Below are 15,642 nucleotides of genomic sequence, written 5' to 3' on the forward strand. Positions count from 1 at the left end.
CCGACACTTATTTTAGAGTGTGTCACTAAAAACCTAGAATTTTAGTTCACAGGCTAAAAGACAAAAAGTGCTTAATAAAATGGGTCAGGTCCCCTTGAGGTTTTTTTGTCTGCTAGCATATAAACTAAGAGGATGAGCAACAGCGTAACTTGTGCTCTACATGGACGAGAGGAAATGGCCTCAAGTTGTTCCAGGGGAGGTTTAGATTGGGTATTAGAAAACAATTCTTTACTGAAAGGGTTGTGAGGTGTTGGAACAGGCTGCTCAGGGAAGTTCTGGAGTCACCATCCCTGGAGGTGTTCAAAAAACGCGTAGATGTGGCACTTCAGGACATGGTTTAGTGGGCATGGTGGTGTTGGGTTGACACTTGGACTCAATGATTGTAAAGGTCCTTTCCAACCTAAATGAGTCTATGATTCTATGTGGGACAACAGAAGAAGCAGTCAGAAAACAGCCTCTCATAAAACACTCTTTTGGTCAAGAGCAACCATGGTCCTTATGAAAAGGAGCAAATTCCTGTCTTTTTAATCACCTCTAATATCTCAGATTCAGGAAGAAATGGGAGCAACCTATGACCCTGTGGTAGTACATAGTTCTTGTGCAAGATGGTTTCTCTACTTGGTTTTCTTGACCTATGGGTGGGAACTTATATTGGGCCAGCACTGCTCTGAATCATGGAAACACTTTAATTTCATGCCACTGTCTAAAGTAAAGCTTTTAATCTTTACTATACATTTAAAACTTTTTCTCTTCAAAGTTCTGAAAATTTCACCTATTTCACTAGCAAATTTCTTGGCTCATTTTTGGTTGAAGCAAGTGCTGTAGAGGGAAAACAGATCTTTCAGACACATCTTTGAGAAATAGGACAGATATATGAAATGTTTGGTGCTGGTTTGACTTCTGTTGCTACTGAAAAGTGATCAGCTAGGGAGACTGAGAAATATAACCTCAGGATACTACCTTGGAGGATGCGCTGGCTACGATTTTACAGTCTACAGGCATTTTCTGTCAGATATACTGTACACAAGGGCATTGCCAAATAACAACAGAGAGTATTCATGGTATTCTGAGGACCTGCCAAAGAAAACAAGTCTGCAGATTACCCTTTATTTGATGTTATGCTGACATTTCTCACATCAACAGAGTTTCTAGAACTGAAAACTTAAGGATAAACATCTAAGGATGGATACTGGACCAGGATTCCTTTTCGGCTTTCTATTTCAAACTTTGGTTATGATTTTATATCTTTGGTTATTTAGCCATAATGTAAATTAAAGTTAAAATTAAAAGCCATTGTAGTTAGAGTATTTTTTCCCACTGTCTTCCAGTGCACAAAGAAGTACTTGTTTCGTTTCTTGTAATTACATCATAGAAGAAATAGTTTTGGGTTAGAAACATGTCTTGAACCATCTCACTTGGTAATTGACACCTGTAGCTACATATAAGAAGAAAATAATAAAATCTACCCAGAAGACTTCCTGCTTGTTAATCTATTACAACAGTAGTACAAAAGCAGGTAGAAGACTAACAGTTCAAGAAGATACAAGGACACTTGAAAAGGCCAATACTTATACAAGTGTCAACAATAAGGAACCCTAAAACTCTGTTCCTAAAACTCAGCTCTACAGTTTTGGATGCAAGACAGGCAATAGCAAAATGCAAGTCACATGGAGTGCATGATCCAGGAATCCTGGGAACTTTGTTAATCTTTCATTCATATACAGCCATCAAAATAAAAAGAAAACAAGGTTTTGGAATAGCAGGAAGGCAAAGTGAGTTGAAGACAGCAGAGAGATTCCTCCTTGTCAGTCTTTTCTTTGCCAGGCTAAACAAGCCCAACTCTCACAATCGCCAGGTGTTCCAGCCCCTGGACCACCTCGGTGTTCCTCAGCTGGACTTGTTCCACCTTGTCCTCATCCTTCTTGCCCCCAGGGAGCCCAGAGCTGCACAGGCAGGAGGGCTGAATAGAGGGGAATAGCACATAAGCTTCAGGAAGGAAAGGGGGGAAGGAAGGCTTTGCAGGGCATGACATGTTGGCATTACTGTTAAAGAGAAAACAGTTACTGTACAGTGTACAGTAATTTTAAATAATTTGTTCTGTTCATTGTCATGAACAGAGCCCAAAGCTGCAAACATTAAATAATGTATTGCAATTTTCCAGTGGTGGTTGCTATGAGAGATAAACAGCAGGCCATTAAAACTGATAGGCGTCTCACATTTGCTTCAGTTCGGCAGCTGTAAAAACAGTATTACTCAAGGCATTTATCAGTTTTATATCTGCTTATCCCAGACAGGAACACTTTTTTCATGATCAATAACGGAGTTCTTGTAGCTTATAATGTCTTTATTTTGCTCAGAGACCAACAATTCTGGTGAAGTTTATGGCAGAAGTCTCTGAATAGGTGCTCTCTCTAATGGAAGAAGATACAGCTTTTGTTTTCTCTTTTCTAGTATTTCCTGAGCATCTGAAGCTTTTCTGCTTTCATTGTAGCTGAAGGAAGAAAGTCCATCTCCTTCAATATTTTTAACTTAAGAACGTTGCAGGGATAACATGCTATGAAAGTCAGAGACAGAAAGTATCTTATTTCTTCTGTCCTATTTTTATTGTTTTGTTCAATATTTAATATTATACAAAAAATCTTGGTAGTGACTGGGAAGATAACTGGAGGCTGGTTAAAGAGGTCAAGTCATTAGAGTCATATTGTGTTCTGAAACTAAGAGATCAATGGATGTCTCATAGTGAGCATCCAGAAATGTCATGTTCCCAAAACTTCAGCAACTCTCAAAAATCCTGTGAAGAGCCTGCATCACTCCAGGGAGGAATAAATATTGGTTGCACAAAGAAAAGGTACAGCCGTCATGAACTAAACCTTCAAGACATCCTGGACTGCCTATACAGGAATGAAAGACACTGGAAGTCAAACAGGGCACTAAACTATTCTGTAAGAACAGTTCAGACACAAACAGTGGTTTTCAAGGATGAAGAAATTCAGAATAACAAAGCTGACCCCAAAATGAAACAGAGAGCAGCATCTGGGCAACAGCTCCAAATGTTCTTGCTGCATTTCTTCATCAAAAAGCAAATATCTTATTGTTAAGGGCTTTCTACATCTCCAAGCTTACAGAACAGATTTGTTGAATGAAAGCAAGACTATAAATTCAACCTCGCTAAACTCAGTGGCAAAACATAGCTGATCTTATGAGAGGCAGGATTTCACTTTGTATTTCAGAATCACTCTCTGAGGTGCAATTTGTCACAATTAGCTCAATGATCTCATGCATGACACAAAAGAACAAAAACAATGAGATGGAAACATATTAAACAAACTGCACAGGAAAATAACTCAATCAAAACGCAACTGAGTATTTCTTTTCAGAGGTCAATAGTGCATCAGCACTAAAATCACTGCTGGAGTCTATTCTTTTTAGCTGAATGTCATCTAAGAAATGTTCTGATGTGGAGAAGCCTTAAGAGAATTTCTTTTCTTTCCCATCTCTTTTTTCCAGATCATGAAAGTGATAGCTGTGCATCTTTTAACTAGCTGGTCAAGGCAAAAGTATGAGGTCTTCTGCAGAATACTGAAGGGAGTAAAGCCCTTTATTAGAAGCTGTGTTTTCTTGATGGCTATAAGCTGGTCTGATCTTTTTGACTTTTTGAAGACCAGAAATACAACTACCTTCATAACAGTATGTTCAATGGGACATCAAAAGCAAAATGATACAAAAGGTACTAATTCTTATATTAAAAAGCTGACATGAAAATAATCAGTGTTTTCACAGTGCAACATCTTCCCAAACTGTTTTCCCATTTGTAACTTTGGTCTGAGTTGCAGTCAAAAAATATCAACATGTTATTTCACTTCATAAGGGCAGTGGACAACCTCAACGGGTAAGTGACTCCTTTAATGTGTTTTCCACAGAGGAATTTATGTTGGAAACTTGCTAATATGAATTATTGCCTTAAGGATCCTTATAGATTGATCAACTTATCACTAATATCCCATTTTTTTTATACCAGAAGAGGCCCTCATGGGAACAAAGATCAACTGCTTATGCTGTTGGTTGAAACTCTTCATGTCTGGGAAAATCAGTCACTGTCCCTTTATCTTCTTCTTTTATAAGCATCTCTGTGCAGTCAGCGCTAGGGTATTCAAAAGGCTACTGCAAAACCACAACAGAAATAAAAATGAAGGGAGGCACGCTTTCAAATAAGGCTCTTTACACGCTTTCCTTCGCTCCATTTTTGCCTTTTATTGCACAGAGATCTCAGTAGTGATGTACTGCCACAATATTTAGCCTCCACAAAACAGTAACACTGTTCTGGGTATTTGTGCAGTTTTCGTATGCAGTCAGGAACGGAAAGAGCTTAGTCTCTGAGCAAATGTTTGTGGGACGCACAAAGACTGTCTTCATTAAGTTCCTCTCTGCAATGCTCCATCCTAATTTCAAACAAGCAGCAGCCCTTTCCCACCTGCTTGTTCGCAAACAGTTTTTGCCAAAATGAGAGAAAATGCGTATACAATTAAAACTGAGCTTTTAAACAATTTCCTTCTTTAAAACTGCCAGACTATGTAAACTGCTGTTGTGCATGAGATATTCAGGAACTCAAACTTGTTTGTACTTGCTTTGCATTTGTATTTCTCCAGGATTTGCTTGGCTCAGCTTTGCAACAGCTTTCCCAGAAGTATCATCAGTACCCCCCACCCCCCGAGAGTCATTCCCCTGAGAATTCCTGGAAATTAGTTGTTCTTCCTTGTTGGCCTCTATCAGTAAACACTCATTTATAAGCTCTCCAAACATTTCAAATATTTTCTCCATATTTTGGATGAGCCAGTGAAAGTCCTTTTTACATCAAAATGCTCCGTCAGAAGAAGTGTGACTCTGTCAAACATCGTGGCACAGGTGAAAGAAATGTTAACCAGGTTTGGGGCTTATGGGGATCTTTTTGAGATACAAATGCTCATCAGCCCATACCTCAAGTTCAGAGTTGGTCATGACTCATACTTTGTAATTCTGTGCCTGTAGGAAGTACACATCCTAGAGCTTGTATCCATCCTGCAGATCTGCGAGCAGAATTTTGTCATTAAAATGTACTGACTACCAATAAGCTTAGGTTTTATTGAATGTTTAAATGTTTCAGGCCACCAGATAATCAAATCACGGCATCTCTATTAAGATTGATATTAATAAAGAACACAAAGAATACAAGGCATGGTTGGCAGGTATTGGGTGTATTTTGTGAAAAAATAGAGAAATCATTTAAGAGAGATGCTTAAAATAAGGTAAAACTTTATGTTTGGAGGACAGAAGGGAATGTTTTTTTATGAAGATATGGGCATCTGGTTAAGCTTGTCCTAGGGACACACTTAATGCCAGAAAAAGACAGATTTTACCAGCATCTTTTTTTCTGCCAGAGACATGCATTTCTTTATTGCACATCAAGCTGCAGGACATGTTTTTGATATTTAACCCTCCGCAATTAGAAGAAAACATAATCAATGGCTTTGATTCTCCTTTAAATGTTCCTCTGTTCAGCCCAGAATTATTCTCTTACAGTCTAAAAGACATATGGCTGTAATCAGGATCACTCTTTGAAATGCCATTTGTTGGGATTTCATTTCACTGATAACCAGTCAGGCAGACTATGGAGTTGTATAATTTCCATTTGTGGACATTAAAATTTGCCCTATAGCTTCCAGTGCGGAGCAAAATTCAGTGATTAGGAAGCCAGCCTGCACATCTAGCTGTGTGACAGAAGTCTTGCATGACATTAAGAAACAGCATTCCAGCTATCCCAGTGAAGTCAAACGGCTTTGCTCCAGGTCCTATTGCAAAAGTCATTTCTACTTCTAAGACAGACCTCAGTCAAGATACAATGGATAGGAAGGATCACCACTGGTCCGCTCTCTCCCTGCAACAGCCATCCGTCCAAAACCCCAGAAAAGACAGCAGTGGAAGCTCAGACCCTCTTTTCCATTTTCTTCACCAAATGCCTTGCAGACTGAATTTCTCAAAACTCTTATTCATACCTCAGACGGAGGAAGCCTCTCCTGCTTTCATCCACCCGCCTCTAGACACCACAGCCTTAATACCTATTTTAAGACTATTCCCATTCTAGTTGATTTTTGGTATCTGGCATTTCCAAATGGTTGAGTAAATAACACTAATAGAATACACACACATCAGTCTCAATGTGCCTTTCAAAAAAATGAATAGATGCATATAAATTTTCAGTAGTTTTATTGAAAAATGCCTCTTTCATTTCAGAAATAAATAATATAAGGCAGTGAAATTCACAATTTGCAGTTACAATATAAAGCAGCAATTCTATATCCATAGTCTTGCAAACAATTTCCAACTGCTTTTGATAACTAAGAAACATTGTATTCTGAAAAAAAAAAATCCATACTAAATATACAACATAAACATGCAATTCCATGTCTGCAGGATTGACTGCAATTTGGCATAAATGTTACTGTGTCTACAAACAGGGAGATTTCAGGCATTATTAAACTGTATCCAGTTGATACAATGATTTCAGCTACTTAATGTTTGTGGTGTTTAAAGGAGATGTGTAAGAGCAGTATATGCTCTGAAAAGTGTAACTAAGACTAGAAGAAAATGACAATGATATTGGAAGGAGAGGGAATTTTTTGTTTCTTTCTTTTTTAACTAGATAACGCAGACCTGTGATCTGACTGAACTGCAAACATGCATTTGAAAAAGAAGAAAAATGTAGAGCTAAAGCAGACAGTCCTTAGGAAATTTGCAGCAGCTCTGTGGTTATTTTTGTTTTGGCTTTTTGGTTTTCTTTTTTTTATTTATTTGTTTTTACATCATTTTAATGAAAAGGCAGCACTGGGATAACTGAATGCACATATTAACCTGTACGCAGCCACTATAAGCAAAAGTATTTTACAAGCATTTCCAGAGCAATATGAAGTCTCTAGGTACACACATTGCTATCCCCACATAAGCGAGATACAAAACAGGGGTGCGTCTGATATGAAAAGACCAGAAAGCTATATAGCAAAAGAAAGGATGCACTCTCCCTGTGTGTATCTGCAAATGCAAGTATAGCAAAAACAAAACCCACCAACCAAAAAAACCAAAACAAGACACAGATCTTTTATGGGTTTGGTTTTGCTTTTCTTGACAGTGATCTTTTCCAGCGCATGTGCTCAGGGTATTCTGGTGAATGCATTTCAACTCCATAGTCCTCATACTCGTCCTCTCTCCTTTCTGACTCCATAGGTACTATAAAGGGTTCACCTTCAGGTTGATAGGGTCCACTTTCAGGCACGTATGGTTCTGGTTGAAAATAGTTGTCCGATTGAACATAATAGTTATCGCATGTCTTTGAATCCACAAATACAATGAAGGTTAGTTTGTCTACATAATGTTAGTCCAATCTTATTTCCATATAATAAATATATAAGTTAATAGTTCACTGGGGGTATTTTTCAGTTTTGTTCATGAACACTTTTTTGGCAGTAAAATAATAAAAAGTTTAAAATTAATTTTGAAAGGCCTTGTATTTATAATACACAAAACATTGCAGAAGGAGTCTTAAATTATGCAAGGGACCAATTATTGTAAAACAAAACAAAAAAAAAACTAAAACAAAAACAAAGCAAATCAAATAAAAATATTATTTTACAGCTACTTCAGTAAATCCAAGCACTGGACTTTATTTTAAACTGTGTAATTAGTAGAAGACATGGAGCAGGTAAGATGAATAGGGGGGTTTGGCATATACTAATTTTCTCTGAGAATGGGAAAGTAAATGTAGACATAGCTATCACCAGCGGCAATATACAGTACATGTCATTTTCTCGTGCTGTTCCTCGTAACAAACCGAGTTACAGCTGGTGCTTCAGGAACACCAAAAACTACAGCAAAACAGAAGAAAAATAATTATAAAACTTTGGTATTTATAACTGCAGTTACAGAATCCAACAAGATTACATATAAAAAAAGACACATGCCCCGATTCAGACATGTTGGTAACAAGCAACAGACAGGTAGGTTTCATAAGTTGTCAAAGATGTTATTCTGGCATATAGCAAGCAGCAGCAGGCTTTTATGCAAAAGCATCACGTAGAGTTGTTAACGGATTTTAGTGGATACGGTCCCATACAAATCATTTACAAGCCACAATTAGTTTACTATTTACATAAGTCATTTCTCATTTACCAGGTTAAATCTGTCTCTTCTAATGGCATTACCTTTGCTGGTTAGTAGTTTTATAAGCCTCCTGAGGCTTTTGATGATCTGGGTCTTTTTTTTAAAAAGAAAGACTCTCTCTTTTATTATTGAAATGCAACAGGCTTAATGAATTGACATCACTGTCCTTTATCTCATTCACGAGTTGTGTTAGTAAAAAGAATCTCCCCATTCTATGAGGCCAACATGGTTCAAAAACCATATCCGTGGTGAAATATCCATACGGACTCATTTTCTAATAAGCACGTGCGCAAACATCTCAGAAACAGGATTTTCATGTATTCAAACTGTAAGCAGCACTGGCGACTTAGAAAATGTGTTAGCCGAAACCTGAAACAGGTCAAAGATGATGTTAGTCTTTTAAAAAGTCCATCTGATGTGCAACAACATACTTTCATCCAACTGAATACATAACAGTTAAATCATAGGCATATATTTATATATGTATACATAGCTGCTTACTAGAAAGGAGAACACTGCTGAATCACAGGTACAATTTTCTTTCTTTTTCACTTAAGAATTTTGTGTGAGATCTGCACAACCACCTGGCTCTTTAACCAGCAGCACTGAGTCTGCAAGTGTGTACATATATATATATATCTCTTTTCTTTTTTTTTTTTCATTTCATGGGTACATGCACAATACACTAACAGCAAACCGTATCCAAGAGTAGTATCACATACACTAATTTTGAGATGTTGCAATGCATACATATTAATTTGTTAACAATACTGTGGTCCTGCAGGATCCCCATGTTAAAATATATTAGAATCTTTCCAGTCAGAAATTGGTGGCCACTGTGACCCTTTATTTTGATGCCAGAAGCAGCCTACTGTTTTGAGCTACATCACAGTGTAGGAAGGCTGATATGACCCAGGGCTAATCAGAGACTCCATGGTGTTTAACTCGGTAGAAATTGTAGGACAGTGGTGTTTTTCAGTTGTCTGCACTGTATCAACAAATGGATTTCCTTTGCGGAAAATTTTTATTTCAGGTATCAATTTAGTATAAATAATCCTGACATTGCTCAAAAAGAGACACACGGAAATTGCCAACCACAGCATTCTTTTTATTTTCAAGAGAAACATGGAGAATTCAACCTTGTTCTGAAGACCATAGGAAGGGGTGGGGATGGAGGGGGGAAAAAAGAAGAAGAAGAAAATGGTCACTTAAATCCTATAAGCAACATTATCAACTACTAACCGTCTACGTTTAAAAAAAAAAAAAAAAAAGACTAAAATATTTTGTTACTACTTCCTATTTAAAGCAAACCACACACAACATCAAGTAAATCTGCATCAAAGTCCAAACGACTGCTCGTATAGCAGCACATTACAATGAAGCAGGCCTGCTCATTGCAACCATTTCCTCCTGGTTCAGTATGTCCAGGCTAGCAGGACTGTCTCATGTAAAGCAGCTCAATATGAACAGCCACATCTGTGAAGGCTATTTAAGGCAAGTTAAGTTGCTCATAACCTACCTGGGAATCCTTGGCCATTGTAAGGGATGCTGGCACACTGGGATGAATCACAATATCCTGGTGGCCCTGGGGGACCTCGAATACCCGCATTTCCAGGACGCCCTGGCGGCCCCGGTGGTCCTCGTGATCCTGTGGAGCCTGGTGGACCAGTTCTAGATTCTCCTTGTGGACCTAAATTTAGAATTGAAAGGTTGGGAGGTTGTTTTCTTTAAGAACTAGCTTGATAAAACAGCTAGCGTTACTGCTGTCTAGACTACACAGACTAGCCTATGTCTTTGGTGAGAAAACACTTGCACTTTGTTGCTATACGGGGGTCAACAAAGAAAAACAAAAGAAAACTAGAAATGTGACTCATCATTAGTTGCTTCCCTGTGTGTGGCTTATTTAAGGATTTATTCACAGAAACTGATTTAGTAAGGTTTGAGCCAAGTAAGAAACATCAATGAATTCTCTGGTTTATTTCCCCTCCATGTAAGATACGAGATCTCCAGGGAAACCACTAGATTAGACAAGCACACTGGATTTCAATTAAAATACAGGAGTACATTAATTCTGCTACCCTGTAGCCCCAGGATAGATGAGGTAATGTTTTTTTTGGAAACGGTCTTATTATGGTTAGCAGAAAAATAAAGCTTCAAGTAACTGGGGCTACAATTTGCTGCAAGCGTCTTATGGGTCCTGTAATGAAAAACCATGTTTAGCCTAGTAAACTACAAGCAGAAACAAATGATGCAGCTGATTTCTGCCAAGGCATCAGTGAGCAAAACTGCATGATACAAAGACCAAAACCGAGGGTCAAATCATCTGACTCTATCATCTGGTAACTCTGCGTCTGGCAGTATTTTGTAGTCTGGGGAAAATTTGTAGTTCTGTAATCACAAGTAAAAAATGGAACTAGATACTGCAAAAGTATCATCAGATAACACTTATGAAAATATCCGTCAAATATTTGGATAATGTATTTTCATGAAATACATTTTCACACAAGCAAGCATGCCAGATGAGTAAATTACAAGATAAAGATAAATACTTATTAGCCACATCCAAAAATCTTTCTAAATTGCCCTTTTTTGTAGGGGTTTCCAGTAAACTCTAATATGTGTCAAAAACATGAAGTGGACAGAGTAAAGCGTGTTCATTCACCATATGTAGTCTGGTTCCTTATGAAGAAATGTTGCCTTTTTCTCCTACTTTTCTGTAATCTGATAAAACAAGAAATATTTACCAGGTGGTCCCGGCAAACCTCGTGGTCCTTGAGATCCAGTCCCTCTTTCACCTTTCTCTCCAGGCATTCCTACAGAATAAATTAAAAAAAAAAAAAAGGCAATAAAAACCAAAGGAAGGAAACCACATCAACAAATATTTCTTCATGCTCACTCTTTGATATTAATAATTAGTTCCCATTATTTAATGTTACAAGGCTGGTCAAACCTTATTTTGTACAGATGTCCAAATGAGCATTTGGGAAAATAATTTGGATATAAATATACTAACCTAAAAATAAAGTAGGATGCAGAGGTAATTTAGTGTGAATAAGCTTTCTCAAAAATAGAAAAGTCTCTGAGATGCTTAAAACACCACAGAACCTTATTATTTTAAACTACAAGCAGGAGGGTATTTTCAAGCTTGCATACTTCTACTATAAAGGATGCTCTACATTTTCTTAGAAACAGTTATGATGAAATAAGTTTAAGAAAGAGCAGATTGCAGGAATTCGTTCTTCCTTGATTTTTTTCTAGTCTTTTTTAAAGATTATACTAAAATATATGCTAGAAAACACAGCACTGAGTCTATGCTACAGTAGAGTAGCTGGAATAGGCAAAGGCTACAACATAGTACAGTACAGACACTCCATGTCATTGCAGTGACCCAAGGTAGCCACAAAATACATTTACCCATATGCTCAAGCTCAGTTCAGAGTTGCTTCCTTCCCTCAGAGAACTGCAAAGAGCCAAGGATGTAGACCTAATTCTTTCAACTCCTACTTTTTATTCTTGGTAATGACTCATTTTCTCTCTTAATCAGAGTTCTGTTCTGCAAAGCATTGTGTTACTCCAGCCAGCCTTTCAAGATGTAGTTGTTTAGTGCCAGAAGAGTTTTGAGAACATTCACTTTCCTGGGATATCCTGTGGAAGCCTGAGACAGCAGCCAAAATGTTATACCAACTTGTGTTTCATGAAACATGAGCCATGGCGAGACAGAGGAAAGCACTGATGTAATTAACCTTGTCCTCCAGAACATCATGCCCCTCAGGCAACCCAGCTGGCCTAACAGGCTACTGCTAGGTGTGGACCTCCTAGTCTGACATGGTAAAGGGATCAGACTGCTCCTCTGGCAGCCTCTGCACTACATCTGCTGTGAAATACACAGCTGCCTTGGAATTTACTCACCTCTTTCACCGGGGGGTCCTTGGACCCCAGGAGGTCCTGGGAATCCTGGTCTTCCTCCAGGTCCAGGCTCTCCTCTTGTCCCAGCAGCTCCTGGGGGACCAGGTGGTCCTGGTGGCCCTGGCTGGTTACGGTTTGAATAATAATCGTTCGGGATTTGATTCAGCATTTGGTTGAACCGGCTCATTTGACCTTCAAAAGGAAAGAAAAATGGTTCAATAAACCATGTGAAATGAGTGAAAGTCTTTTATCAAAGTGGGAACGAATAACAAATTATCTCTCTGCATCAAATCCTATCCTTGTTCCCATTCAATAAATTAGTGGTGAACTAGTAGAAAGACTCAAGATGAATGTCTGATAAGAAGGCTGAACATGAATGGAAGAGGGAGGAAAAAAAGGTAAGGGGAGTTCTGCAAGCCAATAACATTAACAAAAACTAATTTTAAAGCAATTAAAGTCACAAAATAAGCATTTGTTTACAATACTCGCTCTCAGAGTTCTAATTAGAGGTTGTTTCCACTCTGAAGAACAGAAAGGACTTGTAACACTTCTAAAAGTGGAGTATCACATTTCTGTGTACTTTCAGAGCTCTGAAGCTACCACAAACACATTATAAATTATTCATGTGTAGAGCTAGCAGCACACAGTCTATGAAGTTGCTTTCTTAAGCCTGTGGGATGCATAGACTTGTATCTACATACTTCCTGGATATAGGCAAATTTCATTTCCAAAGAAAGGTATCTGAACAAAAGCGACAGCATTTTGAAATTATGCAGAAGGGAGCCCTTAATGGGGGACCACATCTAGCCCTTCCTGATTAGTGTAACATGCCAGTCCTAGCATAACCCTAAAGAGATGAGCTGAATATGAAAAAAATAAGGCAGGGATGTTCAAAAAAGAGATGCTAAAAGATCTCGGATAACACATCCTTATTCATAAGCCTAACACATTCATGAATGTACCTTCCTTCCTCTGTGATGGCTAACTGATAGAAATGTTTTAAATAGCAGCCATCACAGACATTTTAAAGAACATACTGTCCTCCTCCCTGTACACAAGCACTCTTAATGATCTAAAAGGTATATCTGTTTACCTCAGTCAGCACTTACCGTTGTTATAGAAACAACATTAACAATTTATGGCCTCATTTGTCTCTGTCCTCCTCGGCAGGTCTACTGATAGCAAAAGCACTGCCTCAGGGACAGAGAGAAAGCCTCTGTAGAGACCGCTTTTATGGGCTGCAGAGCTGCACTGTGTGGCAGTAGAGGACTGAAATTCAATTTGGAATCCTTTTCCAAATAAATATCATTTTTCCTTGCATAGCACAGCTGATTCTGTGCACAGTATTTACCCAACACTCATCTGTCTCTTTCTGCTAGCAAAGTACCTGCAGTGAGGATCCTTTTTCTCACTGATTCCCTCCTCCTGAAGATAAGATGTGTTTAATGAGAAAATGTATACTGATTTTATGACAAAGATGAAGTAATGTTGGACCAGACTGACAAAAGGAAAGTCACCTTCCTTGTACAGAGCATTAGACTTGCATGTGTATTTCCAAAGGTCACAGATTAGTTCATGATCAAGCTAGCCATGCAGATCTGGCAAAAATTTAGTGTTACATTTTTTTCCACCAAATCATTGGCATTGGACAGCTATCAGATCACTCAAGCTCTTGCTATGCTCTGTGGCCAGTATCTCACCTTAAATTTACACCATTTTTTTTCTCTTTTAACAAACAAAGTCGTAAATTACCAGTATGAAAACAAAGCAAGCAACACTGTTTACCATTTATCAGTTGTTCACAAACTTGTCTTGCAACTGCTCGCATCATGTTCTGAGAAGCAATGTCACCCTAAGTAATCAAAACCAAAAGAAGTGTTTTATTAGCAAGTGTCTGTGCTTTCAAATACATAGTGTTTAATTAAGAAATCTGTGAAAAACTGACTTTAGAGCAGACTTACTCTGTCACCTTTTTCTCCCTTCATTCCAGGTGCACCCTAAAATAAATACAGTAAAAATAAAACAACTGAAGGATTATGTTATTCCACCCTACCTATAGGTTTGAGACATGCAATTCTAGAAAACATTTTGACTCCTTTCAGAAGAGACACCTGGTCCTCCTTGAACTTTACATTTCAGAGAGGCTAAAGCAGGTGCCAGAAGACTGGACAAGCAATGATCTTTTGTGTATGATCAAACATACTGACAGATGCAGAAGAAAAAGATCTAGAGGGAAAATTCAAACTAGGGCCAAAGAAACTGATGCATTCTGACACTGGGACCACACCAGCAATTGGGAAATTGAATTTCTAGCATCACATTTCTGTAAATGGTGAATGGTCCTGTATGAGTTATATATGACTGCTTAATTTTAAGTCTTAAGCCAACTCATTGTTAAAGAAGGTATGCTAGGAAGAATAACACATTGTAGGAAGGGTAGCTGTCTCCTTGAACCTACAAGAAACAGACCCTGTGTTAAGTGAAAAGGCACTATGAAGAGATGACACGTAAGATGGAGAGAGATGCCAGTAAGTGCTTATTGTATTTATAATGACAGCTTCCCTGCTAATTTTCAACCACTTCTAGTCTTACAATAGTCTCACAGAAGTCTTAGCTTGACCTGCTTTATAATTATTGACATTTGCCAAGAGCTAACTTTTGTCTAACAGCAATTTCCATTTGCCTTTGAACACTGTAGTGGTTGCTGTGGGTTTTTTCATTTTCAAGAATACTATGTAAGAAGCTAACCAGAAGGACTGATTCTGATTTTTATGTATGTATGTGTCTATGGCTGGAAAAACATCAGGTATACTGTAAAGATGTTTTTAAATGCTGAACTGGAGGTATGCATGCACAAGCTACTCTGCAAACAATATTTTGTGAGTGCACCTCTCACACAACATTTTGAGATTGTAGCCTTATGTTTGCATTCCACTGCTAGCAAAGAAAAGCACCGAGAGAGCAAACCATATTTTCCAAAGAAAATGTAATTACAATGCTTGGCATGATGGATTTTTAAAGATTTTCAGAATAGACAACAATGATCTCAGAAGGATGTTTGCGACTTGCTTTGGTCTATTTGACATGATTTTGGCCACAATAAAAATTGCAGATGCCCATTTAAAGTAAGTAGAAAATTAGATTCACAGTCATTTGTTTCAGCCACTAGGTTGCCCTTTGAAAAATCTAAAAATCTGCAAAGTGTTTTAAAACGACTCTTTTAATTTTGACATCAAAATACAAAAGAAAAAAAGAAAACAAAACTGCATTTGCTGCAAGACCTGCTTAGGAAGCCATCACGAATAGCCCTTCCAATGCTCTTGAATACTCACTGTGACAAATGACACATGTGACAAATGACACTTGTACCAAATTCCAGGGCAGTACAAACAAAACTTTGGATGAAATTACGGCTCCTGAAGTGGCCGCTGTGAGTCTTACAGGTGACTTCCATGGACGCAGAGTTAGGCCACAGCTGAGTCCTAAAATCTATTGTAAATTCACTTGCCAGAATGTGTCCAAAGAGCAAAGAAACTTTGTTAGTTAAGC

General features: G+C 38.1%; 1 protein-coding gene across 5 annotated transcripts in view; it reads right to left on the reverse strand.

Moving 5' to 3' along the window:
- Positions 1 to 6,223: 6,223 nt before the first annotated feature.
- The window catches only part of COL12A1 (collagen type XII alpha 1 chain), a 106,080-nt gene continuing 96,661 nt past the window's right edge, over positions 6,224 to 15,642 (reverse strand). For 3 of the 5 annotated variants that reach the window (XM_075046458.1, XM_075046457.1, XM_075046461.1), the window contains 6 exons: positions 14,055 to 14,090; positions 13,879 to 13,945; positions 12,097 to 12,285; positions 10,932 to 11,000; positions 9,707 to 9,877; positions 6,224 to 7,311 (listed from right to left, as the gene is read on the reverse strand). In XM_075046458.1, the coding sequence (XP_074902559.1) occupies positions 7,130 to 7,311; positions 9,707 to 9,877; positions 10,932 to 11,000; positions 12,097 to 12,285; positions 13,879 to 13,945; positions 14,055 to 14,090 (714 nt within the window). In that variant the 3' untranslated portion in view covers positions 6,224 to 7,129. Of the gene's footprint in view, positions 8,557 to 8,657; positions 9,333 to 9,706; positions 9,878 to 10,931; positions 11,001 to 12,096; positions 12,286 to 13,878; positions 13,946 to 14,054; positions 14,091 to 15,642 lie in introns of those variants that run through there. The other 2 variants (XM_075046460.1, XM_075046459.1) reach the window with 2 other exon arrangements.

The sequence above is a fragment of the Buteo buteo genome, chromosome 15, assembly GCF_964188355.1.
Source record: "Buteo buteo chromosome 15, bButBut1.hap1.1, whole genome shotgun sequence".
Lineage (NCBI taxonomy): Eukaryota > Metazoa > Chordata > Aves > Accipitriformes > Accipitridae > Buteo > Buteo buteo.